The sequence below is a fragment of the Channa argus genome, chromosome 6, assembly GCF_033026475.1.
Source record: "Channa argus isolate prfri chromosome 6, Channa argus male v1.0, whole genome shotgun sequence".
Lineage (NCBI taxonomy): Eukaryota > Metazoa > Chordata > Actinopteri > Anabantiformes > Channidae > Channa > Channa argus.
In genome coordinates, this window is record NC_090202.1 from 23,882,305 (window position 1) to 23,908,500 (window position 26,196).

At 41.9% G+C, this 26,196-nt stretch overlaps 2 protein-coding genes and 1 non-coding gene across 3 annotated transcripts; 1 reads left to right on the plus strand and 2 right to left on the minus strand.

Annotated features, from left to right (window-relative positions):
* Positions 1 to 6,025: 6,025 nt before the first annotated feature.
* trnak-uuu (transfer RNA lysine (anticodon UUU)) lies at positions 6,026 to 6,098 on the minus strand. The gene has a single exon. It is a non-coding gene; the product is annotated as a tRNA-Lys (tRNA).
* Positions 6,099 to 6,740: 642 nt separating this feature from the next.
* nek3 (NIMA related kinase 3) lies at positions 6,741 to 11,537 on the plus strand. Its single transcript, XM_067507890.1, has 13 exons — positions 6,741 to 7,029; positions 7,291 to 7,384; positions 7,507 to 7,604; positions 7,715 to 7,798; positions 8,170 to 8,237; positions 8,355 to 8,441; positions 9,269 to 9,323; positions 9,563 to 9,763; positions 9,972 to 10,086; positions 10,287 to 10,454; positions 10,546 to 10,668; positions 10,826 to 10,943; positions 11,199 to 11,537. Exons 1-13 carry the CDS (start codon positions 6,907 to 6,909, stop codon positions 11,263 to 11,265), a joined length of 1,401 nt encoding a protein of 466 aa, XP_067363991.1. The 5' UTR covers positions 6,741 to 6,906; the 3' UTR covers positions 11,266 to 11,537.
* A 6,936-nt stretch (positions 11,538 to 18,473) lies between these two features.
* Positions 18,474 to 26,093, minus strand: lpar6a (lysophosphatidic acid receptor 6a). The gene has a single exon (XM_067507891.1). It carries the CDS (start codon positions 21,409 to 21,411, stop codon positions 20,338 to 20,340), a length of 1,074 nt encoding a protein of 357 aa, XP_067363992.1. The 5' UTR covers positions 21,412 to 26,093; the 3' UTR covers positions 18,474 to 20,337.
* Between the last annotated feature and the right edge of the window lie 103 nt (positions 26,094 to 26,196).

The window sequence follows — 26,196 nt, forward strand, 5'->3', positions numbered from 1 at the left end:
GATTATTCAAAAACCGTAAAAGATCATTAAAAAGCAGAATACAAGGCTGATAGCTGAAAGTTTGAATGCAGGCCTTACTATTGCCCAACTACTCAAAGCTGAAATAGGACAAAAGCTGAAGAGTCTCTCCATTCATTTGAATGGGACCATAATTGCAGAAAAGTATATTCGATATTAAGAAGCTGAACGGAAAAGTTTGAACGGTGCCTCCAGCTGAAAGTAGGCCGAAGTAGTTAAGTGCCACAAAACGTACGGAACACGGAAATCAGAAGAATAAAGTTTAGAATAACATATACTGTGAATGCACAGTGTGAATTGCACAGGATTAGTTGTATCTGGTTGTAGCTAATAAATTAAAATGAGAACAACAACTTTGTCTCAGAGCAGTAAAATCTACCTCTGGGACAACACCAGTACCCTGAAAGCATGTGTACAGTAATTCAGCCGTTTTATTTCCACCCTGTTAAAAATGCCAGTGACAAAGTTTTAACTTGTCCCTGCTCAAGAACAGCATCCGCTTGTGCGTTGTACACACTCACAGTCCTGAGACTGAAAGATTAAAAACAGCTGGATGTGCAGGGCCTTAAACGCTACGTGATTATCAAGTTTTCTCTTTGCCTTCTCTGACATCACTAATAAAATAAACCTGGTGCCGTTTGCCCGAGCCGCTCAATCAATACCAGATGACGGCTTTCATGATGAAGAACTAATAAACGTTCAAATCCCACACGACCCTCCACTCCACGTTTCCTTCGCTTCATTCCAACTTCTCCACCAAGTTATTTAAAAGTGGCACTGAGGGATGGGAGGGAAGGAGCAGGAGTGAACATGCTTTGGTTTTCTCCCATAGATGTGCAAGTGGCATCAGTGAAAAACGGTACGCTGCAGCCTGGCATTGCCTTTTATGCTGCTGGCAGCATGATTAGTTCCAAGCCTGCATGGGTGAGACTTGGCTACAGCAACTTTATACTTCCTCAAGACTATAAGTACTAACCTGCAAATTTCCAGAGAACTAAAACTATTCCTCAAACAAACAACACATAACATTGGGATCCTCTCAAAGTTTGAAGAAATGGCACATTTTCCATTAAATACCGAGTAGAGTCCATCAATGGTCCTTTTATATTATTGGGAAACATAAGCCCCTATAGAGACTGAACCTGACTGAAAACCAAGACCAGAGCAAATGTTTGGGGACCCTTCGGAAAACTTGCTGTAATGTGGATTATGAGCAGAGAAGATCCGAGAACTGCATTGTGCGAACTCCTCTCTAAAAACCTGTTCACAACACTGAGGTTCTTTCAGTGTGATCCACCTCTGCGGCGCAAACAACTGCCGGGAGAAACACGCAGATTCTTCGATCTTCCACTAAAAACATGGGAGCACTGGATTCCCACTCTGCTTTTTGAAATTGTTTTTAAACCCACGTTCCCATTATGTTTTAAACAGATGTTAGACCCAATCACCTGCTGCAGAGCCAAAGGTCGTACGAGCCCAGCTCTTCTTTGTCAAAGGTCATAAACAGCTCTCTGGTCACCAGGGTTTATCCAAACACTACTTCAGCTCCTGTTTGAGAACTAACCACACACCAATCTTTACTGTAGTTTTCTCATGGTTTGGGCCAAGTGGTTTTAGGGATCAAACTGAGACAGCTGATGACATCTTACATCACCATTAGTTTTTTTTACATGTGTCAAAAAAGATTATTCATGGTGACAATAACAGAACATTTTCACTATTTCTGCAAACAGGCAGCTGTTTACTACCCGCAGCACTAAATGACAAGCACACAATGTGAGCGTTAGACTGGTGAAAAAGGCTGAAAATCAAAAAGCTAAAGAAGCTGAAGGGCTGAAGAGTGGGGAGCAAACGCCTTTAAAATAACTGGCGGTACCCTGAGATTGTGAGGTAATTTCCTCTGGTAAATTTGTCTTTCTGTGATGTTTTCCTCCGTTGTTCTCATAACACTCCGCGACAGGATTTTACGACAGACTTTTTAGGACTTTACCACATGTTCTGCACGCGTGAACGTTGCACTCGAGCTCCTGAAAACATGGAATAATGATAATACTGTGACGTTACAGCCGTGGGTTCCTGTCTACTTGTTCTCACGTCCTCCTTCCTCTGAGTTTCTCATTTCAATAAATGCAGCTTTAAGGTGCTTCTCAGATTGGGAGGATGAAAGAAGCTGACGTGGGACGTCATTCATGGACTTGTGTGAAATCCCTGGGACTGTTGTAAATCCATTCATACACTGTCAAATTTTTGTCTTTGGACTGTGATTAAAGCTTTGCTAAGAATTTTGTTGATTTTCTAAGATAAAGTTTTTTGTACATAATACACGTCACCTCATCACATTTCAAATACTCAGATTATATTATATTTTATATACACTTTGATATATTCCAGGAGGGATAGAAGCGCTTGGCCGAAACATTGTATAATCATATTGTTATGTCTTTTTCCACTTTTATTAGATGTATTTATGAACTGCTAAAATCTATCACCCACTGACATATTTGTCAGTAAATGATGAATCCGTCAGGTTTCCTTTGTATTAGTAAACGGTAGCTGTCAGTGTGAATAAAGGAGGCGAAAAGCTGCTCTGATCCATCCCCAAAGCCTGTGAAGGAGAAACCAATAAACAGCTCTGAAGATAATGAAGTAAAAAAGGAGGACAAGGTGACAATATGCAGGATAATTATCTGGGGGATCAACATATGCTCTGAGCTGAAGGACGGTGATAAAACTTTTGTTTATGATGCTCAGCTGGACCTTAAAGTTCAGATAAACTTTGGCTCGTCCAACAAAATGACCTTCACCGCCTTCTACGCAGCTTGGTGATCGCAATAGACTGCAGCTTTGCTTCTGTGACGTCCATCGTAATTTGGCCCATAATTGGCCTGAATTGCCACTTTGTTTCACTTCATCTGTTAATTGTGTTTGAATTGAACAACTTTCAGGGGCCCGGCCACATTTTTACTCTTTCCCCCACGAGTTGGATCATTACACTGACGGAATGACTCAGAACATGCATTGTTTCTCTTTCGGATTTAGCACTTGCCATCTTAATTTACCTCCCACAATAAAACGAGTCACCTGGGTGATAAGATATAATAACTGCATACTCCAACAGTAAGTCATAGATAGACATTTGCTTTTTTATTTAGCCACTGAATATTATGACTTTCAGCATTTTAAATGAGTCACTGATAGACTCAGACAGGGGATTTACAACCTTCCCCCCAAAAACAAAAATTCAAACATATTTGATGGCTTTTAATGTGTATGCTTCTCTTAGAAATAAGATTGGAAAGACTACGTGCATTTTCCCAAAGACAATTTCACAAAAAAAAAATGAAAGTGAAATTCAAATAGAGAGATTTGTGCCTAACTTCCACACAGTCTCTCAGCTTTTTTTGACCTTTGACCCCGTTTATTAGTCCCAGACTTATCATTTGAGTCATCAACCTGCTGCGTCAATCAGTCATCCGTTAGTATTTTCTTACAAGAACATGAACACACTTCTGATTTTAAAACTGCTTTAATGCAAAAATAAATAAATAAATAAATAAACAAGCCATGTAAATCTCAGATGGCTCAGTCTGAGTATGAAGCAGGCAAACATGGAGGCCCGACCCAAGGACAGAGACACCTTTATACCGGAGACTGTTGATGTCTTTCAGAGACTTTACTGCCCCACAGCTGCTTCGTGTCAGTCATCTGTCATTTTCAAAACAGCACAAATTAGAAGAGAAGCGTCACAAAGAGTGACGGATATGGTAGAATTCTGTTTAAATGCTCTCAGCACCACATGGGACGGTTTTTGTTTAAGGACCCAAATTAAGAGAAAGCGAGAGGAGGTATGATTGTGAAGGGAATTTAATACAATAATGCAGTAAACAAGGCAGAAAATCACTCAGCACATGGAGGACAGAAAGGGCACATTATAACAAGGCAACAGACTAAACAAAGACTGTGGAAAGGGAGCAAAGTGTTGAAGCTCAGTGAACACAATACAGGCCTGTGGAACCTAAGGAATAGAAAGTTAACCTAAACACTGGAGTGGGGAAAAAAAACAGGGAAGCTGAACATGAAGAAAATGGCAGACTGCGTGAACTAAAACAGGGGAGACTAATAACATCAGTGCCGAGAAACAAAAATACCACAGGACTGATTTGGAACGGTTAATGACAATGATGTAGAGGTGTGAATGTACAAATACAGACAATAACTCAAACAGCGCAAATATACAGAGGCAGGTAGAGCAAGAACAAACTACAGTGAGCACTTAACAGACTTGCAGGTCAAAGATCTGACAGGATGTGCAGGGTTGTCGGATTCATGACACCACAAACACCTACAGCAATGTCTGAGCGTCTGGAATGGTGATATTCGTCTCACTGGTATCACTTCACAAATTCTATGAATTCTATTCTATGAATTTGTGCTAAAGTCGCTCTCCGTCTCTTTGTGTCTCTGCACAGCTTGGCCCTCTGGGGCTCATCTTTAATGACCTGTAATTAATCATTAGCTTGGAGGCCACGTGAAAAGTAGACTAAAGCTGCCTGACACTACTTTATCCACAAACGCAGTGTGTTGCTCAGTTTTATGGACGGGGAAGCTGCTATCTGAGGTGAAAAACGTAATAGATGCCTTAACTCTCAGTTTATTCAGGTTTCGATTGTAGAATTTGATTGTAACAATGACCTTCCTCTGTATGAGCTGACCTTGTAAAGATCACCATCGCTCCTACATTGGTATTAAATTCTTCATAAGGAAGCTCGGATGAGATTTGTGCAGGGCCCTTCTCAAAAACCAAGTTAACCGAGATGCCTTTTTACAGCTTTAAGAGAAGCTGAAGATCCCGTCACATTTCCCCAAACAGCTTGTGCAGCATAATCCAAGAACTCTTGACAAACTGTTGCACGATGCCTAATATTTACCTCATTAATGCCTTTATTTTTCCCCTGTGCAAGACTATTTGCTAATAGGTGCAGCCAGAGCACTGGCAGAGAGCAAAAAAACAAGAGGTAATGAGGCAGATATTACACATTTGAACCCGCTACGCAGCTGTTTGGCTGTGCAGCCCTCGGTTTCTGCTGCACAAGATGTTGGGGGAATTCTGCTGAACATTAAAGGACCATTGCTGCTGGTTTTCAAGTTTTATCTCTTTAAGTACGAAATACGTTCTCTCTTTTTTTTTTTTTTTTTTTTTTTTTGTCTTGTGCTGACCGTTTGCAAATGCACATCATACATTTGGCTGTATTTTTCTTGTAGGTCCCACCGGGCCACTGGTTTTTCATTCGCAGCTGCGTGTTGTGCGACTCCGTGTTGTGAAGTCAGCATCATTTTAGTCAGTATCACATTATCAATTCACAATGGTCCACGGCTTAATATCATAGTGGGATTTTCTCGTGGATATGAATGCAAACGAAACAACAAATGGAACAGTTCGTTAACACTGAGCCATAATTACTAGTTTCTAGTTGTAGGAATGTGGTGGTTAAATCGTCTTCGGGGGGAGTTTGGATTTTTGTAATATTTTGTGTCCCAGAATTGTTTTTTTTCACCCAGCTTTATTTGATGTAATATCTTGTTTGTAATCATGTCTCTGGTGTCTGGTATGATTAACTTTCACTTCAATTAACAGATCGATTAAAGTAGAAATTTTATGAAGATTACTTTTGGTGCCTTTTTCCCGACTCTTGGCCTCAATGGAAATGAAAGTAAAGCACATCTGGACGTGACTCTGTCATGACTAAATATTGTCCTGCAGGCTTGAGAAACCAAATGTGCAATGATACAGGCAGTTTTCGACAGATGTTTTCCACTGCTCGTGCTCCTTCCTGTAGGTCCTTCCTGTAGCCCTACCTGCTCTGTTTCCTGTCTCCTCCAACTTTATGTCAGTGACTGAGTGAAAAACTCCATTTATCAGAGGAACGAGCCTAAATGTATGTAGGTTTCTCTCTGCTCGCAAGCGTCAATTTCTTTCGTTAAAAAGAAAAAGACAAAAGAAAACGTTCGCCCGAACAGGGACTTGAACCCTGGACCCTCAGATTAAAAGTCTGATGCTCTACCGACTGAGCTATCCGGGCTCTTGTTAACCCAGTGGGATTTTTACGTAATGCTTTCGTCCTTCTATAAATACATGTAAATTGGTGGTTGGATGATCCGTAGGTTTGAACGTGACCAGGATGAGCAGCAGGCCCACGGGAAATGGATGGATGACGCGCTGAAACCTGCTGTTGTGCTAGTTTTACAAGGAAGAAAGCGCGCACTTCATAAAACCTATTTTACAGGCTATAAAGGACTAAAATACCTAGTATGACACCTTTTTTCTGATGATGCTCTTAAAAATAAACAAACAAATCAAACATATACGGGACTGGATCAAATTTTTCACTGGAAGTGGGGAAGAAACCACCATTTTTCTCTACAAGACACGTAGTGTTAACATCATTATTATTATTATTTCCAAATGAAATAATAGACTACTAATTTTAATTAGAACTCTTTCAACAAATAGTAGAAATGGCCGACCAAAAGGCCGACTTACATCTTACAGTGTCCGGCATTTTCACAGTAAACCAATTGTGATTTGAGAATACATAGGATAAAAACAATTGTTTTATTAGATGTGACCCATAGGAGGAAATTTTAAAATAATGTTGGTTTTAGAGATTATATGCTACTGCCATCCACCGGTCACGTCGCGCAGTACGTCTGTGCGTCGCTCCACGTCATACGACAATAAGGAAGCGGCGACCAAACAAACAGCACGAGTGCAGGTAAATGGATTTTGGTGCATAGTCTCAAAGTGAATTTTGAAGACTAAACCTGCCCCACCGCTTCCTTTCGTCCGGGCTAGTTTCTGTAGTTGTTTGTGGTTTACGGAGAAGCTCCATGGAAGTAGGTCCATACTCACTCATTAAAGTCATCGGTGAAGGCTCTTTCGGTCGGGCTCTGTTAGTCCGGTGCAAAAAGAGCCAGGAGAAGTATGTGGTGAAGGAAATCCAGCTGCCAAAGGTATGTGCAAACAAGGTTCCCCTCAGTACAGCAAAATAACATCCAGATAAACATAGAAATAGATATTGGATTTAGACTACATCATACTGTATTTGACTCTGCTGACTCTATATGAATCCAGACTGTAGCCTGGGGTTGGATATGGAAATGGTATTTGTAATGTGCTGATAACCTACCAGACTGCTGCCTGCATAATAATGTGGAGGCTGTTTGTTTTGCATAATAGAGAATGCAATCATGCTCATATTTGCATTTTTATAGAATCAATCCAAATTGGAGAATACGAGGAAAGAGGCTGTGCTGCTGTCCAGAATGAAACATCCCAATATTGTGACTTTCAGGGAAGCATTTGAAGGTACTCACTGAAGTAAATTCCCTTCAAAATCCATGTAATGTTTTTTTTTTTTTTGGACCCCTGTGCCGTACTGTTATTATTGTTTGGATTGCAAAATAGGCAGTGTGATTGTGTTTGCACAGCTGATGACCTCCTGTGTATTGTTATGGAGTACTGCAGTGGAGGAGACCTGCTCGGAAAGATTCGGCAACAGAAGGCCGCACAGTTCTGTCTTGATGATGTAAGCTAAACCACTTGCATTTATTCTTACTTCTGTGTGTCACTGTTTTTATGCAGTTAGCTTTGCATTTTTTCATTCGTTGAATGTTTTTCTTTTTTTTTAATTTCCAGATCTTGAAATGGTTTGCTCAGATGTGTGCAGGTGCAAAACACATTCATGATAAACGCATTTTGCACAGGGATCTGAAATCCAAGGTGCAGTATTTTTTACTGGTGTTAAGTTTATAATTTATCTTAATACACTTTACTTTACATTTACTTAATCTTAGAAGTAGTATTGTCATTTATAGTTATTCACAGAAAAAGCCCTATGAACCCAGGAGGAAGATCAGATCCTCGTTTCTCTGAATCAAAGGAAGAAATCAATATTTTATTGGTTTGTTGCATGTTGATAGAATCTCATCAGTGTGAGCGCGAAATGAAATGAAAAACGATAAAATTGCTGATCAAGATATGATCACAACATTATCTTTCACTTCTGGGTAATAGCCTCATTTTGCAACGGTTGACTGTTCTTATTCTTGCTTCATATTATTTCATCACTTCTTTTTCATTTCCTTACCCAGAACATTTTCCTGACAGATAATGGGACAATCAAACTTGGGGACTTTGGTTCAGCATGTATTCTGAACAGGTACAGGAAGCGAAAGGACGCAGTTGATAGTTTGCCATTTATAAATGAATACGCTTTGTTTTGATTTGCTGCTGTTACATTTCAACAACCACTTATTTTTTTGTAATTGTGTTGCAGCTCCAAGGCCTATGCTCATACATATGTTGGGACACCATATTATGTGGCTCCAGAAATCTGGGACAACAAACCATACAACAATAAGAGGTATGATGGTAACTTTCCCTTCCTGGTTGTTTAAGTTGATATGGAAAAAGACCAAGTGAACATATAACCACATGAACCATGTGCATGTGGGAAAATTGGGTTATCAAAACAAAATGTGTTAAATGCATAAAGTAAAGGTTTATCCTCCCTATATGTAGGAACACATGAGGGCATTTTAAAAGCTAATATAACATACAATTAATATAGGACAATGCATAGGGCATGTCTGTATATTACTATTTACAAATACTATGTACACACACACCCTTGGAGCTAATGGCCATAATAATTACACTAAGATGAGATAGGATACATTTTATTGATCCACATGAGGCACATTTAACATTACAGCAGCACAACAAACAGGCTAGATAATCTAGGTACACAGGAACAGGAAACAAGTGGGTAGATAAAATTAGTTCATATTAATCAGAGACATGAATGCACCCAATACCATTACTCTAGACTGCTGTGTATACATGTAATGTAGGTTGACTGGGTTTTGAAGGCATCGCACACAGTGTACCACTTTGCTCAAATGTATAGCAAATATAGAAATACTGTATATATTAGTTTTATTTATTACATTGTTATTGCACAGATATAAGCAACGTTTTTAAAACTCCTCTCATTTGTGCATTAAAGTGTAAAGTGTGTCATCATAGCAACAACAATGATGAGTTTTAATAACATTCTGTGATCTCAGCCCAGCAGCGATTATGTAACTCATGCGTGGGTTCACCCATCTTGTGTCCCGTTGACTGTGCCAGAACATGACACGTCCGGTGCGAATGAATAACTCTCTCCTATGTTTATGTGTTCTGCAGCGATGTGTGGTCTCTGGGCTGTGTTCTGTATGAGCTCTGCACCCTGCGACACCCGGTACTTCTCTTTACTTATGCTATAGGTTTGACTCTTGGCTCCAAATACGGTGAAATAAATCATTGTATGAAATACTTCTGCCGTCTTACTGCACAGCGTGATACTGCAAAGCAGTGTTACACAACGATTAAGGCCAATATCTTCAGCTGGGTTAAAGGATCTGCTGTGTATTTTTTTTTTGTAGCTCGGATATTTGTTTACTTGTCCTGGAAATCCTCGCACCTCACTCTTGTTTCCAGTTCCAGGCGTCCAGCTGGAAGAGCCTGATTCTCAAGGTGTGTCGGGGTGCGTACCCTCCCCTCCCACACCACCTGCCCTACGAGCTGCAGTATTTGCTCAAGCAGATGTTTAAGACAAACCCAAAAGACAGGCCGTCTTTGCACACCATCATTACGTCTCACCGTGTTTCCAGGCTCCTGCGTTCACATCTGCCTTCTCAGGTACGAACACCCACGAACAGCCACCTTAAAACGGAAGTGACTTTATGACAGCCAAACTGCCACAGTGACACACTGTCAGTTACGGAGTTTCCCCAGTTGTAGTGAGACTGAGTAATCTGACCTTTGACCAGTTGCTGTTAGTTCAGATGTGTCGAGGAACTTATTTTATGGGCTTGATTTATTGCACTGCTTTAAAACTTACGTACAGGAGATGGAGACGGAGCAACGGGGGATGCGTACAGGTCGGTGGAACAGAGAAGAGGGGAAGAAGGTGGCCGATTTTCTGGCAAAGAAGACTTTAATACAAACATCAACATTCGAAGGTACAAGCCAAGTTAACAGTGTTGTCACAAAGAGAGATATATTGCTGCAGTTGTGGTCTGCAACGTCAGCAACGTGACCTGAATTCTCAATGATGCCAGGCATGAATCTGGATGTGGTTGTTAGTGAGAAAGTACAGAAGGCATCCATTTCAGAAACTTTAAACACATTTTCAACACAAAAATGTAACTCTTCGCCCCAGGTATGGAGTTTTCTGAGGATCGCTGTGAAGCCAAAGAGCCTGGCCATCGAAAGCAGTGGGCAGATAAGCCATCGGACACTGTGCTGCAGGTGTTGGGCAGTGCCAGCCTCCTCTCATCTGACAGCATGGCATCAAACACCCAGACACCCACATGTTTTGCTCCTGACAGTAAGAGACATTGCAGAATTTCCTGAACAGTAAAAACAGTCAAATTTGCAGATAGAATTACAGCGCGAGACTTGTGTCCCTGTTTTTCCAGATGTGTCAGAGGACAGCAGGCAGAGGAGGCGATGGCAGAGGGACCCTCCTGAGAGGCTTCTGAGTTTGTTGGAGAAAGCCCCATTGAGCAGAGCCTTCAGCACCTTTTTAATAAATAGAGCAGGTCCGTTATTATATCTGAACCTATGCTATTTCAATAATAATTAAACAAAACAATGGAAATTGGAGCTGTTACATCTCCTACACGAGTACTTCCATGGAGAGAATTAGGTCAGTGTAGTAAATGATAGACACCTGTGGTGTTGTGTGTAACTTTTCAGGAGATGACCCTTTAGTAGGACCCCTCTCCCAGCCACCATGTGATGAGGCTGACGGCCCTGAGCCAGAGGTGGCCGTGGATGAGGAGCGGCTCCAACCTCGCTCTGATGACGAGGACACGTAAGTAGCCCAGACTGTGTTTAGCATGATATTGCTGATAATCTGTACAGCGTGGGGCAGAACGAAATGAAATGATTTGAGTCATTCCTAGTGTACCTGGAAAGGGCCACTGCAGTACTTTTGCAGTAGCTTCAGCGTACTATGTAATATCGATGTACAAATGCAAAGGTCGGACGTGTTGGTTTAAAGTTTAAAGCTACTGTATGTGAAAACAGAGGTAAATGAGGTATTGTACTGTGTTTGCTCTCTTCACAGAGACTTTGAGGAAGAATCTCCATGTGACTGGATACGTGAGGCTGAGAAAATGTTTTCAGAACACTAAAGCCCCGCACCATTGCAGCCTACACAATCACAAGGCTTATTAATGTTTACATTTGTTAAAAACACTAAATCTGCACATGCACAGGACAAATCCTTTTCTGCATGTCTTACTGTTTATGATGAGGATCAATGCTTATATCAGAGTTCACCAAAACACGGTTAAGCTCACTTGGTAACAGTGAGACAGGCTATTTTTTACAGTGTACTATTTAAGCTCCGCACTAATACTTTGTAAACGGGAAGACGTTTTTAATTAAAATGATTTCAACCTGTTGCCATGAAACCTTATTTTGATTTGAACATCCGCTCTACAGGTCACCAAAGATAACATTCCTACTAGATTGAGGCCGTTTGAAAGCTCTTGTTTGGCTTGTCGGGGAAGCAGGAAATATTGGTCTCGGTGGGGTCACACCATTTTTGAGCCTCCCCCTGCCGTTTGATGTCCGTTTCCTTTGCAATATCAAGAGTAGACTAAACACGGTCAGTCACTGATATTTTTTCTTTTGTTCTCTTACAGAGACATTCACAAACCATACATCTGCCCCTTTAGCAGCTGTGTTATTTTTAATTTGCTTTGACCACAATGGCTTCGAAAGATGACAGTAGACTCATTATCAACCACTAGATGGAGCTGAAATCAGTGATTTGAACCTTAGGCTGAACTAATTTCTAATTAGTTCATATTCTAATTTAGATATAATTAACCCCCCTTTTTAAATATCTGAAGTGGTCAGAAAAGTCCATGAGTGCTTGTTCTACTTATGTGAACTTAGAGACTCCTTGGTACCCTGACAAGGAGGTTTAATATAAGGGAACAGCAGAGCCTGTTATTCTCCTTGTCCTGCCAAATTTAAAGCTTCAGAGAATTGAATAAAAGCCAAAAATAGCTTAACCACACACGAGCAGAGCAAGACAAAAACCTAAGCCTCGCCCATGACAGTTTGGCCTCAACAGGATGCTACAGACGCCCGAGTCACTGTAATGGTGCTGATTCACCAACAGTCATACTAGAGGATGGATTATCCTGCTCCAAAAGTTCCTCCAGTGGCTGAAGCCTCCTCGTTGGCTGACAAGAGGACTCTTGTATGATAAAGCCTTTTGCTATATATCTGCCCATGATGTTTCATATTGAGGAAGTTTAGTGCTGTTACTTACCACTTATCTTGAAACCACACTAAAACCCCCAAGGTTTCATACTCCAGCCCTGCTGCATTTCCCTTTATACATCGAAAGATGTCCATGTTCAGTTTAGATACAGATGTAGCTGAGCTACAGCATCATAATGCTGTGTGTCCTGCAGATAGGAGGGTCTCCCGTCAGGGTCCGTGATGGGCAAGACATTTTCTTTAGCTCAGTCATCTAATAAGACGGGGAATAAGCGCGGGAGTCTGTTTTTGAAACAAGTTTTAGATCGTTTTAAGAAGAGCTGAAACATGTTTGAAAAGTGCAAAAAGGGGAAAAAGAAAAAGAATCTGCAGACGTTCAACATGAAGGCATGAAGGCTATTGATGCGCCAAAAATGAATGTGTCTCATTTTCACAGGCCTTTATATTCCTGATCATGCTGTTGTTGTTGATCGAATAGCAAGAAATACCACAGGCTTTGGTTTTGTACATCGCGTGCAAGTTGCACCTCACGCAAGACAAATCACAGGAACCGAGATACACTGATGTAGCATTTCCTCACTCGGCTCATCTCACCTTTTGCTCATTTGAAAACAGCCTACATCCTGCAGCTCGGCGTGCAGTAAGGTTTCAGCTACATGTAGCCTCTGCTCTGACTCAGAAATACTTCACTGATTTTCTTCTGCTCATCCTGGCGACCTGATAACACACAATCAAGCAACTTCCACTCGTGTCCAATGATGCACACAAGGCCTTTCGCTGTGTCTTGTTCTAGGAGCACGTCCTCACACCTCGACCTAGGTTCTGCCATCAGCCTTGATGAAATATTGACTCTTGTTATCTTGAAAATGTAGCCTTTTTTTTTTCTACCTGTCACAGAGCCCGTTTTTCTAGTGTGCGTCTCTTGTTTCACAGAGGAAGAGCTCTGCAGATGCAAGATGACCCAGTGATCCCTGTCTGGCTTCTGATGCTTACAAATGCAATTTTTAGAACAAACTGTGAAACCATTGTTTGCACAGCTCCACGCCCGTTATCTTGACGTTCCACTACATTAGTTTCAGCACTGTATTTGAGTTCTTGTAGTCATTTATAGCCTCACTGGTTTATACCTCACGCAGTGAAGGGAATAATGAAAACGTCCTCCATGACTCACCCAGTAAGAAGAAGTGCTGTTTATTCGTCGCAGGGAGCAGCTCTTCCTGCAGCACTTCAAAGTTCTGCAGTCGGGAGTCTCTTTGCAGCTATAAATATGAATACTGTCATTGTTATGATTATTACACGCCCTCAGCAGTGACCCTCCATTGTCTGCTGCCAGTGTTTTGCTGCTCTGGGTCAGACAATAAGAGACTGACGTCGCCAACTGGGGTTTCTCATGCAACGGCCACTCAAAGTAAAAAAGGTCAGGAGCAGTTAAAATTGGGTTCAGGGTTTTGCAAAGCGGGACAATGTAGGCTCTGTAAAGCTTGTTGGGCGTTTTGAAGCTTTTAATGCTACTATTGTTTGTGGCTCACTGTTGTCTTGTGGTGCGATCTACCGTTAGTCAGGGCCACAGGGCCCGTTGGTCTGTTCCTCTGCCATCCTTCCTTTCACAATACTGTAACAGCAGACGAGAACTTCAACAGAGGTCACGCAGTAGGACTGTGAAATTGGCAACCGCAAACTGTTAGATAACAAAATTGAAGCCTAGTTCTCAAAACCTAAAACTGGTCTCCCTTTTCTGTGTGACATGACTTTGAACTCCTGCTTTGAACACACTGATCTACATATTGCAAACATTTTAGTGTCTCAATCTAATGCTACTCATGGTTGTTCCTATCTTCAGTTGCTTCTCTGTTCATATTGTAAAATATCACACCACCCTCGTCTTCTCGGCTTTTATAGCCTGCAAAATGCCAGAGTATAAACTGTGGTTTTGAAGAGTGCAAGTTGTTAAATCGGCTGCACGTTTGATGCACATATGCAATGAAATGAAGAGGCAGGGCTACAGCACAGCTACCCTTTAGTCAGGCAAACAGTTGTTGGGGAAGATTTTCTAAACCCCTCAGTGTGTTATATTTGCCTATTGATTTGTCAAAAAGCTGAATACTGAGCAGGGGGTTTGGCAAAAGGCCTTAAATCATCATTTACGAGTTTTGTTTTTCATGTGAATGATTTGATTGGTTGGGAGGAACATAAAGCTTCATTAATGCACAAAATGAGTGATACAGACTCATTCAAGCTTGAAAAACGTACTAATGCATACAAAGCTCTGGCATGAATGAAATCATTCAGGCTTGTGATTCTGTGTAGGGGCACAGTTAGGATTTATAGCCGAGCGCATCCATACTGCACAAGTTCTGACGAGAAAGAATGTTCTGTAATTAAACAGGAAATGTCTTAATCGCTTTTGCCACTTCAACTTCCCGGGCACAGATATCTATGTTTGCATCACAGTGTGGACAGATGCTTGTGTATGAAATGTGGCCAGAGCTTTCAGGTTTAGGCCCGTTTATTGTGCTTCAACACTTTAAAACACCAGTAGTCTCTAAGGAACAAGTGATTTTAGCACAGATTCTGTTAGAAAAGATTTTCCAGGAAAGTTTACCCATCAACGTCATTGATTACCACATGTCTGAAAGAATTTCATATATTCTCGAAACCTAAAAGTTGAATTCGAAGTACTTAGTGGAAAATAGTAAATGGCAGAGACTGAATCCGTTTTAAACATCAAAACACCCAGAAGATGGTTTGCAGAAGTTTAAAGTCACATGCAGTGTTGCAGCGTTTTTTGATAAGGAGCTAAATTACACTCTTTAACTTTTAATGTTCATGTTCTAATGGAAACGAGCCAAACAGCACAGTCAATATATTGTCGTTGAGTTGATCATCAGGGTTCTCGTGTTTGATGTGTGGTGAAACATCTTGGTCTTATCTGTCTGCTGCATAGGGCTAATTCTGTGGTTTGTTTCAGGGCAGTGTAGATAACCTTGGGGGTATCAATGAGCCACGTCCTTCCCACTCTGTGGCCACAGTGTCAATAAATGAGGGACCCTGGTTCAAAAGGATGTGGAAGTCGTATTTTAAGTGCACCATCTACATCTAAGAAGCCCCCAGTGCTCTTTTGGGGAGAGATAAAGTGAACTTTTAGATTAGACCTGTGGTTTTTGGACAGGAATGGGCTGAACTGAAGAGGACATCACCTCACTCGGGAAACAAAGTGGGATTTTCTGAGGTCACAAGAGATTGAATTCTTCAGAAGGAGGGGAGGGAATTTCTATCGTGTGGTCTGAGAGGCTCTGTAGAAATTCCTCATAGGGAACATGCAGACCACAAGGCTGACCCGTGAACATCATGCTACTCATGTGTGCTTACGCTATGGAGTGTGTTGGACATCTGTTTATGAGTCTGTGCTGCATGCCATGATGGTGATTTCAAAGAAGAAGAGGTTCATCCAATAATTTAATCAGAAGCTCCAAAGAATTAATTGACCAATAACACAGCAACTCAAGTTATTACGATCTTATTGATATAAGATGTCGGACTGTAAGCATTTACAAGCAATCCAGTGTTGCTAAAAATACAATAATAACACACGGAAATGTAAAAATGCATTATGTGTGGCACTTGACAGTGTAGAGGGTACAGACAAACTACCTACCATATGGGGAAATGTTGTTCTTTACTGGTTGTATGTGTGAGTTTTGCTTGGTTTTTGGGTTTTGGTTTGACCTGGTGACCCTTTTTCTCAATAGACAATACACTAACACATTACAATGCTGTGGTTAGAAGCTGCAGCAATGTGTTCACATGCAGACACTGTTCCAACCCTGCCGGGGTTTTTTAAAGGAAGGGCTCCTAGCTAAGGAAACACCGACCTGTCCCATCAAGTGGAACACGGCTAATCAGAATGAAACACTGTGATGAGTCAGGCTGATACATTTTCATGTTTTAGAAAGACTGAATATTCTTCCAGTGCACAGTCTTCTAACAGACTGGGATGAGAGTTTCATGAAAATTACTCACAGAACAGTTAACCCCTCTTCCCACACGTCCCCATTTCATGCTGGGACATGTGGCTTCATGGTTTGAGAGGAAACTCCAGATATACGAATGTAGTGTTTCACCATTTAAAATGACGTCCCCGCAGACATCCCACACGCACGCAAACAGGCAGGGTGAAAGATGGCAAGTGACATTTCTCCCCTCGTGCGTCGCTGAGTAAAATCACACCACTCGAGGCTTGACACCTCCAGTCTGAGCCGCACTGCAGCCGTCCTCCACTGGCCATTTTCTGTCAGATCTGTGCAGGAAATCTTCAGCTGGTAAAACTGATGTCAAACGTGCTTCGACAACAATTCCCAGGCACAGACAGGCCCCGCATTTTTGCTGGAAGAGCAAGAACAATGACAGGCATTGTGCACACGTGTTAGAAGTTAATATTTCCTTACCACAGTAGTGAATCTATAATTTAGAAAACCAGCATGGGCTTCCTGTGGCAAACACTTATTACACCATGCACACTTGTTGTACTTGACGACGTGCTGCTTGTGCTCTCGGTTTTATTCCTCAAACATGTTATGCAATCAAGAGCTGATCTAGACAAATAGCTCCTACAGGGACTGATAACGGCCTGTTTATGTGCTGAGGCGACCAGGAGTTAAGGAGGATTACATGTGACTGGTCGGTGCAGTTATTTAGTGTGCCTCCCTCCTTGCAGTCGCTGAGCTCATTCTACTGCTGATTATTAGTTTAGTGCTGCCACTGATTTTTTTTTTTTTTTTTTTTTGCCTGAGTGAGGCTGTTGTGTTCTAACAAGAGAGATCCTTTATTTTTGTCTAACCACATCCTGACAAATCGTTACTTAAGACACTGCTCTGTCTCCGGCATTGTGTGTTTTTATAGCCTTCTCCTTCCCACTCAAGAAAATTGTCTTGCAAGCAAGAAATTAACCGGCCCCCAAACCCCTAGAGGGTGACACACTTTTTATAGAATGATAATGATACCTGTTTACCAGAGTCTGGGAATGTGATTATGGTGTAATTGTGGGGAAATAGTGGAAATATTTTAATGGGTAACGACAACCATTTCCTTCTATATTTATTGTGCAAGTCTTGCAGTGAATATGGTTGATTATCTTGTATGGCGACCCCTTGGCTCCTCCCTCCTCAGATCCGTTTAGTGAGATCAGTGCTTCCCTTGTCATGTGATCCAGAGCTGTGGAGGGAATCTGGGGATGAGGACCTCACCCTGGCCTAACCCCCCGCCTATGTCACTCAACCTTCTTTACTCTGAAAGCCCACAAACACAGAGGCTCCTGTCAACGGCCCCCGCTAAAGATGTCTCCTGACACGAGTTCTCAGCACACCAGAGGATCTCAAGTCAGTCGGGCCTGACGGAACTTCAAAGCAGCCATTAGAAGGTTCACTGGAGAGAACACGCTGGATTTACCACAGGGGGATAGCAACCTAAAGCTAAAGGTTGCAGGCCACAATCAGGACTTGGTTTAGTCTTCACTAAGACTTGGAGATTGGCACCGACTGTGAGGACCTTGAGGAAGACAGCTTGTCAGACCAAACACTGGTTTTGTTTTGTGGTGTTGGCAGATTACAGCAGTGACATCATTTAACATGTGATTTGTACTTATTAGGCTTATTTGTTTGAATGTTTCCTTAAGTTGACACTCAAAACCTTAGAAGTGGAGAAGCATGAAAGTGGCATTTTTGTTCTTACTTACTTCATCACTTACACGATAACATTTCACATGACTTCGGTCCATCTACTAATGTACAAGCTCGCTTTGATGTATGCTCTGATCTAAAATTACCAGAGTAATACAGAACAGAATGCATGTGATGAGACGCAGCGCTGCATCTGTATTTTCTCACTCCGCGGCCTGCTGGGAAGGGGAGGTCAGCCTGATTAGATAACTGCCGTGCATGCCGGGGAGCCAGCTGGACTCACGTGAGGGTCCAGATCTCTGATACGGTCATTTGTGTGCACATAACTTCATCTTCTTTTCATTAAGCAACATCTGCATCTGTAAAATAGGAACAATTACGAAAAATCTAGAAGTTAAGTCATTGTTTACAGTGTATGAGGAAGGTGCTGTTTGAGGATGTGTTTAAGGATGTGGAACTATGAAGCTACAATTGTTTTAACTTCCCATATTCCTTTGCTATTGGTGAATACTTACAAGTAAAAAATAATATATTAATGTGGTCATTTTAATAAATGTATTATTATTTAAGCTGTGATTTCCTATGTTAGTCCCTCTTTGTGTCTCCCCTGACCTTTGTCCCAGATAACAGCAGCCACGAACAGCTTGTGGTCAGATAAAGGTTGCACGTGCTCAATACACAACCTGTTCTTGGGAACTGTCGGACTCATTCACGGCATTTATGTGTGAATCCACACAGCGTGGTTGTCTCCTCGAACTGAGACGTTAAGACGTTAGATCAGTCCCGCTTTGTAGTTTATGATATACAGATGGCGGGAAGTGCCGCAGTATCAAATTATTCTTGTTTGTTTTCAAAATCCCAGGTCTTCAACCCCGTCCTCGACTCGCTCCCATGGCCTCAGGGACAGATGTAAAGGTGGCACTGGAATAAAGTTCCCCGCCGACTGACCTTCGAGCTATGTCAATAAAGTCAGAGCACCATATGCTTTGTGTTATTCACTCTCACACTGTGTGTGTGCTCCTCAGTGCCGTATCAACTGTCCACAGGGGGACAAATATTTCCCACGTGTTTTTCGAGTAAACTACACACACGATGTTCTTGTTGAGTTTTTTATTTTAATTAAAATCTGACTTTGATGTGTTTTCAACAGACATAAGGGTGTGAGTTAACTACGAGGAGGAAAACTAAATGTTAAAAGACACTTGCTTTAAGTCCCGTCCAGCTCTGGTGCCGAGCGATTCACTTACAGTGTTTGAGCAAACAAAATAACAGTGCTAAGTTACAACTAAGCCGCAAGTGACTAATGTTCTCCCAAAAACGTGAATCCTCTTTTGGTGTCAGTTGCCATTAATGAAGGCTTCCTCTCGTCTAAGACCGTCTCGTCTAGTCACACAGGAAGTTGGCACTCCCCAGGGGGACCAAGACAGACTCCATCAGACTTTCTACTTCCACTTCTTTACCTCCTCTTTTGCGTACAAGACAAATATTACAGATGTTGTTCTGGTTCATAGCTGGGGTGTGAGGCCACACCTATCTGCTGCAGTGCATGACACTAGTCTACATGTGACATGTGCAAACTGGAGGCAGACAAGTCTCATGAGATTTAACACTGAGAATAAACAGGTACCAACATATAAACACATGAAACTATTTAAATTCTATAGGGGAAAAAAAAAAAGGAGAACATTTTCTTCATTTCAATTGTTTTAAACAGTTTATGTTATTTATTCATTACTGTGGCTTGAGTGCACCATGTAGAATTATGTGCCGTGCATTGCAGTTTATGGCAATTAGGACATACAATGAAATGCTGCCAGAACAAACAGGGCACTTCTGTGACCAGTGCATAATTCACAATTTTGAAAAAACAAAACAAAGCAGTAGCAGTCTGTAGCTTGCATTTTATATTTCCTGTTATATTATTTAATAGATGCTATTCTGAAGTTAGCACCACAACTTACCACAGAAATGTACAGATTTACAGGGACGTCAAGCATTTGATATCATTACTCTCCTGCCTTTCACATTCGCTTCCAGGTCAGTGGCTGAGTAATTTGCTCTAAACATTTACAGTGTGTACCACAGCACAAGGAAACAGCTATAAAGCTTGCGAATCCAGATGTGAAAAAGCGTGTAGGAATAATACTGCAGAGCTGTCAGTGACAGGTCCAAACGTTTACCCTGAGATGAAGAACTAAGATACTTGTTTGGCAGGTACTTTGTAACACACTCCAAAATATCCAATACAATTGTGTCATGGGGGTAAAGCCCTGACTTTAAGCAATGCCACTGTCACACTGATGACTCATTGTGAAAGACTTTAGCTTTAAGGTTCCTAAGGCTGAACTGCAGGTTGGTGCTGGTTTCTGACTGCAGGGCCTCGGAGAACTTGACATCGTGTGCACAGCTGCCATGAGACTTCCTCTTCATTGAGTTTTGGATGGTTTCTGAGGTGAAGTAGTAAACAATGGGGTCAAAACAGCAGTTGGACACAGCAATGCAGAGGGCTATTGGGTAGATGGTCCGGACCACTGACTCCTTAAAACAGCCTACCAGTGTTTTGGTGCGGACAAGAGCGTAGAAAACCAGATTTACATTGTAGGGGATGAAGCAAAAGCAAAAAATACTAAGATGCACAATTATCATGCGCAGAATCTTTTTTTTGTTCAGTTTCCCTCCACGGCTGATGGTCTGGGGGCGACGCAGAGTCTGCAACACCATGATGGAGCAAGCAAGGTTGAGCAGCAACGGGATGAAGAAGCCCACTATCTCTATGAAGATCACCACTTTGGACAAGTGGGCTTTCCACTGCTTGGAGGAGAAGTTCTCAAAGCAGTAGGTGTGGTTGTTCTTGTTCTCCTGTGAGGTGGAGTCCAACATGAACCCTGTTGGGAGACTCCCTGACAGCACCAGTACCCAAATAGCCGCACACACTATTTTAGCATTGCGTTTAGTCCTAAGAGTTCTCGAGCGAAAAGGGTACACGATGGCTAAAAAGCGATCCACACTGATGCAGGTGAGAAAGAACATGCTGCCATACATGTTGGTGTAGAACAGTGACACGGAGACCTTGCAGAGCATGCTCCCAAATGGCCAGTTCTGGTTGATGAAGTAGAAGACCCTCAGAGGCAGCGTGAAGACAAAAAGCAGGTCGGACACCACCAAGTTCATCATGTACGTTGTGGTCTCGTTCCTCAGCTTAAGAGAGCAGGTGAATATATAAATGGCCACGACATTGGTGATCAGTCCCACCACAAACACAATGCTGAAGACCGCGCTGTACAGAGGGTATTTGAACTCATCGTTCTTGGTGCATGTTGAGTTGCTTGTTAAGTTACGTTCAGGCGATGACAGGGTTGTGTACATTCTGGAGGGATGAGGGGTGTCTTACGCACTGGTGTCTAACGAGGGGTCTGCCCTGCACAGTGGATTCACCATGAATGAAGCGTTGCTCACACAAAAGTCAATTATTTTCTCAGGCTTCTTTGTCTGCGTTAGAGAGGACTGCTGCCCGTGGTCAACATGATTCCCTCCCCTGTCTTGATGGAGTTATTTTGGGGGTCACCTCATTTTGAAAAGACCCCTCTCAGAGCACAGAAATTCCGGCTGGAGTATCCTCCCCTCCCCCCGGTCTTGCCTCTCAGTCGGGCTGCACCCCACAAGTTGTAGGCTGAGTTGTACTTACTCAGATGAATCACTGGCAAAATCTTGTCCACTTTTCACTCAAGATGTCTCCGACAGCCACGCGCTGCTGAGTCCACAGGAAAGAATGATGACATATCCACACTCAGGGCTGTTAGAGAGATGCCCTCATGGCACAATCCCTTCTTCTCTTTGTCATAGTTCAGTCCTGTGTCATTGTCCTTTTCAGCTCCACAGTAGCAAAGTTGTCATCTGCCAGGCTTCTTCCCAGGAGCAGAACTGAAGCTTGAGTCGGGCTCCTGCTCCCCCTCTGTATGAGTGTCGTTCACTGTTTGTCCTCAGGGTCTGTATCTACTTCCCTCCCTCTCCCCCCCCCTCTCTCTCCTCAGCTTGCTCAGCACGCATCATGCTCAGACACAGTTCCTTCTTCTCCTTTGTGTTTGTGCTGGTGTCAGACCGTTTTTGTACTTTGACTGTTGAAGGGGGAGAAGCTGTAGAAACTCCTCCCCCTGCCCGCACTCCTCCTACTCTTTTGTCTCCCCTTACAGTTAATGAATCGACCAAAACAACACTGCTCTGTGGGGAAATCCATCAATACTTATATCTAAAAGAAGTGGCCATAATGGCTGAGACGTCGTGATGCATGGCAACATTTTTTAAATAAATCATTAGAGCAAACATATGTAGAAAGATCAGTGTGATACCCCCAATATTGGGCCAACTAAAAAGCAATATCAACTGTGCATTTATAAAGCCAAAACTCTTTAGTAAAATAATTTGATTACTGAAAAAAAAAGAGATATTAAGAGAGATATTAGAGATAGAGATTAGAGAAAAGATATTAAGTCATAGCACATGCTTTAAGTTGCATTATCAGCTGATTCATACAGTAATTTAGCAAAGACCATCATACAAGACCAGGACAAGTTTTTGGCTAAATGAGAGCTTCACAATGCGCTTTGTATGTTTTTTGCATCGTATAAAACCTCCTACAACCCCTATGCAGCAATAGTGTGGGTATAGATCTTTGCACCGTGCATGTATCCAAGCACTGTACTTAGCACTTACTCAAGATTTTTGACTTTTTGTAACAAGCGGTTTGAATAGTACAGAAGTATGAACTACACCAACCAGGCGTAACATTATGACCACTTGTGCAGAGTGATACATTCCAAAACTGAGGCTCTGCCATGAATTCTACTTTTACAAGGTTATAATTTCTCCGTTTTTCGGTTGAAACTGTCAGAAAGGTGATAACTCTACCAAGTGTTTATTATTGAGGTCAAAGTGGGTGGCGGAGTCGTATTGGGGTGCGTTATAAGAAGAAGTGATTCTACAGTTTTGGCTGCCATATATAAAATGAAGGAGGTGTTTTATATGAACAGTTTTAACACAATGACTAAGTATAGAGTAATAATTTAACATGTAGTAAAACCAGAACTGAAAGCAGATGCTGTTCTATGTAAGGGATGCTTTTACTTTTATATTTAAATACTAGTGTTTCTGTACTTTTACTTAAGTAATATTTTTACTGTTGTATTTTGACATTGCCATATTACTACTTGGACCAAAGCTCCATTTTTAAGCATCTAGCTGCTTATTCAAATGAGTTTCCCTTTGATTTGTTTCTTTTTTATTTGTGAAGCTGTTGCTACAAAACATAGAGATCGTATCTTACATGTCTGTGAAGTCTCCTAAAAGCCTGCTAGTGCCTGAGATGACTGGCTCACCAGGTCTGATGACAGGATCAGTACAAAGAAACCACAGAAGTACTGTGTTTTATTCTGCAGACCAAAATGCTTTCACTTATTCAGTGGCTTGTCAGTCAGTGCCCACAGCTTTCTCTTGTCGGTGAAACTTGCATTCACGTTCTCCATCTGTAGCAACTCTCCACTTCGCCGTCAGAAAACAACGAGGCTGTTGTGAGTGAATTAGCTCAGCAGGGAGGAATGTGAAGTTTAGAAATAACCAGTTTTAGAAGCCTAACTCGAAAGTGATCTCATCTTTTGCATTACGTCTGTGACAGGAAGTACAGTACTCTACCTGCTCGGGTTTTCCACCAGTAGACACATGCTTATCTTTCAGCTCAAACCGGTGTTTTTCAAATCCACTCCTTGTAGTTTGCATTTCAATGAAAGCCACACACCTTCACCAACAATAGCTGAACAAATGAAGGAAAATCTTGCAATGAAGGGAAGAGCCCTGCATTTTATGGCCTCTCTTTGTCTCGAAAACAAACACAATCAAGGCCTGCCCGAAATGTCCAAGAAAACAGAAAAAATGCTTACAATTGTATTTTACTTGCAAAATAATTCCATCCAGCACGTAAAAACAAGCTCCTCACATGCAAGTATGCGGTCAATAAACAATAGCATGTGCCTGAAATCCCTGGACTGTTAAATTCCTCACAATGCCAGGAAACTGTCTGGCACCCCCAAGGCCGAGACTGAAAGCCTTTGAATATAAAAAGCAAAATGCACAAGAAAGACATTAAGTGACATAACGTTGTTGTGTAATGATCAGCTGAGACAGTGGCAAGTGTGGTCAGACAAGGGTTACACAAGTTGATGACAACCCCAAACTTCACCGATCAAAACACAATAAAAATCGGAACTTTTTCATCTGGAATAACTTCCCTGGCTGTACTGGACATAAACAGTGGCAACCGATGCATCCGGTCAGCCTGTGATTAAACCGTGTCTTTTTTCTTTTCTCTTTGCCCTCTTTGTGCTGAGCTGAGCTGAGCTGTGCCGTCGGTTGCTTCCTACCGTGTGACTGCACAGACATGATGCTGAAATTCAAGCCCCCAGTGAGAGGGAGTATTTGCAAAGTGTGAATGTAAATTTATGAATTTACATAACAAGCAAGCAGTTGTGTCACTTCACCTCACGCAACCAGGTCAAGTGGAATTGAAAAGCTTTGACCTTAACGTGACACAACAATGACCTAATGCCACTCCTTGATGAAGAATCATTACACATCATTTGACAGGAAAACTGATTTAGTTTATTCACAAGAGCAGTACTGAACAAATATCTGACTTGGCAACAAACACACTCTGGACCATGAACAGCATCACTGGGTCTTCTGTCTCATTCTCTTATGTTCACATCGGAAACAAACTGCACAAAGAAGCACAAAAGGGAAACTACCCCCAAATTTCCTATGAGCAATACTAAGTGAGAATCATACCTTTATAATCTTTTATCTTCTCCTGCATAGCTTAGTTTATTTCCATATCAAACAAAAACCCGTCTCCCTAAAATTGCAGTGTGCTGTAGGTTTATGAAGGGCAGAGCCCTCCTCCACACTGCCTTATCAACTTCATACTTTTGACTGTGGTGCAATACTCCCCACACTTGCTGCAACCACTGAGCCCATGTGCAGTAAGATTAAACTGCACCTTACTCACACATCGTAGCAACTCAGTGTCAGTTTCAAAATCTCCTGGGGGATGAGTGAGGCGTTGGTAGCAGAGAACAAATTACTGTCGGCAGCTGTGTGCACTTCCCTGTTTGATGTAAAACCGTTGAAACCTGTGTGTACAATGTGTGCATGTTAAAACTGAAAGTAACAGAGTAGTACTATCACCGGAGAGCCTCACACCACATGCACTTATCTACAACATCATTTGTTTTGGGACCGGTCATTAGCTGCAACCAAGTAACTGGATTATCATCTGAGGGTGGGTGATCTGGCTTTCATCACAATATCCAGAATCGTTGCTGTCTGTTATTGCTATTATGATGCTTTGTTTCAGTTGTGACCACAGTCAAATAACAGAATGAATAAATATTTGGTGACGTATCATAAAGAACTTCCTCATCTGATTAGATGTCTCTGCTTTTCTGGCCACATCCTGTAGCATCGTGGCAGGTCCAGTGCTAAAAAGAGTCACAACAGACAACCACAATGTGATCCAGACAACCATGTGATCAACACAAAAGGCTTCCTGCTCTTTGGTGTCTTAATGGAACAGGCCCATTTCACATTCACGGTGCTAACGGAAAGCGTAAATAGATTTCAAAACTGCTCAAACCTCCAGCGACGAACTCAGACTAGCTCTTTTTGTAGCGGTGGGTCAGAGTCAGAGCTCATTCCACAGCTTAGGTCATGGTCTGGCTTTGACTGGGCCACTCAAAAAGGGGAATATTCTTAAGTTAAGTGGATGTTTGGGGTCATTCTAATGCTGTTTTATTCAACTCCTATTTTATGGCAAAATGCCCAACTGCCTTCACTGTTGGGATGTTTTCAACATGGAATACCACATGTGATCTTGCCAAACAAATTAAGCTTACCTACACAATATATATATATATTTTTGGCACTGCTTTTGACAGAAATACTATAAACCACTATACTATAAAGCTGCACATGTGAAAATGATGAGCCATAGGTGTGAAATAAGCTTCCACTAGCAAAGACGGCACGCAACTGTCTATATAGGTCTCAGTGTGCAAACATGAGTCACACTGCATTGCACTGAATACTTATTTGTCTATGTCTCCA